General features: G+C 18.8%; 1 protein-coding gene across 1 annotated transcript; it reads right to left on the bottom strand.

Moving 5' to 3' along the window:
• Positions 1–67: 67 nt before the first annotated feature.
• Positions 68–655, bottom strand: LOC102677899 (NADH dehydrogenase [ubiquinone] 1 alpha subcomplex subunit 2). The gene is given in 4 exon segments (XM_031512615.1): positions 68–240; positions 348–454; positions 575–637; positions 639–655. Coding segments are annotated over 4 exon segments (282 nt in total). The 3' UTR covers positions 68–145.
• Between the last annotated feature and the right edge of the window lie 166 nt (positions 656–821).

Below are 821 nucleotides of genomic sequence, written 5' to 3'. Positions count from 1 at the left end.
TATATATATATAAATATATATAATAAAATACATAATAATTTTTACAATAAATTAGATATCATCTGACAACTTATACACTATTTTATATCACTAATTTATTTAATATTTAAATAAATTACAATATATGTACTAAATATCAAAAATATTATTTTGATTTGCTAATTGCTATTTCTTGAATCCTCTGAAGTATTTCTTCAGATTGTAGATTTTGAAGAGAAAAAGATCGTTCTACTCCAAATTCTAAAATATAACATTTATTTATAAATAAATTAATAATATATTAATTTCAAATAGACATCTTAATATATATAATTTATCAATATTAAAACATTTATTGTAAAATTTACCATATCGTGCATACAAAGTAGGTTCTATTAAAGAACATTCTCTAATTAAAATTGGAAATTGTGGATTGCTTCTTTTAAGAGATACATATTGTTTTTCAATAAAATCTCTAAAAATAATAATAGGTTAAAATGGAAAATATTTAATTATATTTAAAACGATGTATTAATTAAAATAAATACATAAATGTATAAAAATACTAAATTTTATATAATTAATTTTTTGTTACCTGACACCTTGACTAGATTTTGACGTTTGACATAAAAGAATTCGTAGTTCTTTTAACTGAGNCGAACTTTATTGCAGCCATCTTTAAATATAGCACTATTCTCAGATCTTAGATCATATATATATATATATATATATATAGAGTTTATATATAGGAATTTTATGAATATTATGAATATTTGAATGATTTATGAATATTACAAACATGAATTAAATTGAAGTAATAACAGGGAAAATGTGATATCATT

Source organism: Apis dorsata, unplaced genomic scaffold (genome assembly GCF_000469605.1).
Source record: "Apis dorsata unplaced genomic scaffold, Apis dorsata 1.3 scaffold_486, whole genome shotgun sequence".
Lineage (NCBI taxonomy): Eukaryota > Metazoa > Arthropoda > Insecta > Hymenoptera > Apidae > Apis > Apis dorsata.
This window is presented reverse-complemented; position numbering and strand designations above follow the sequence as displayed.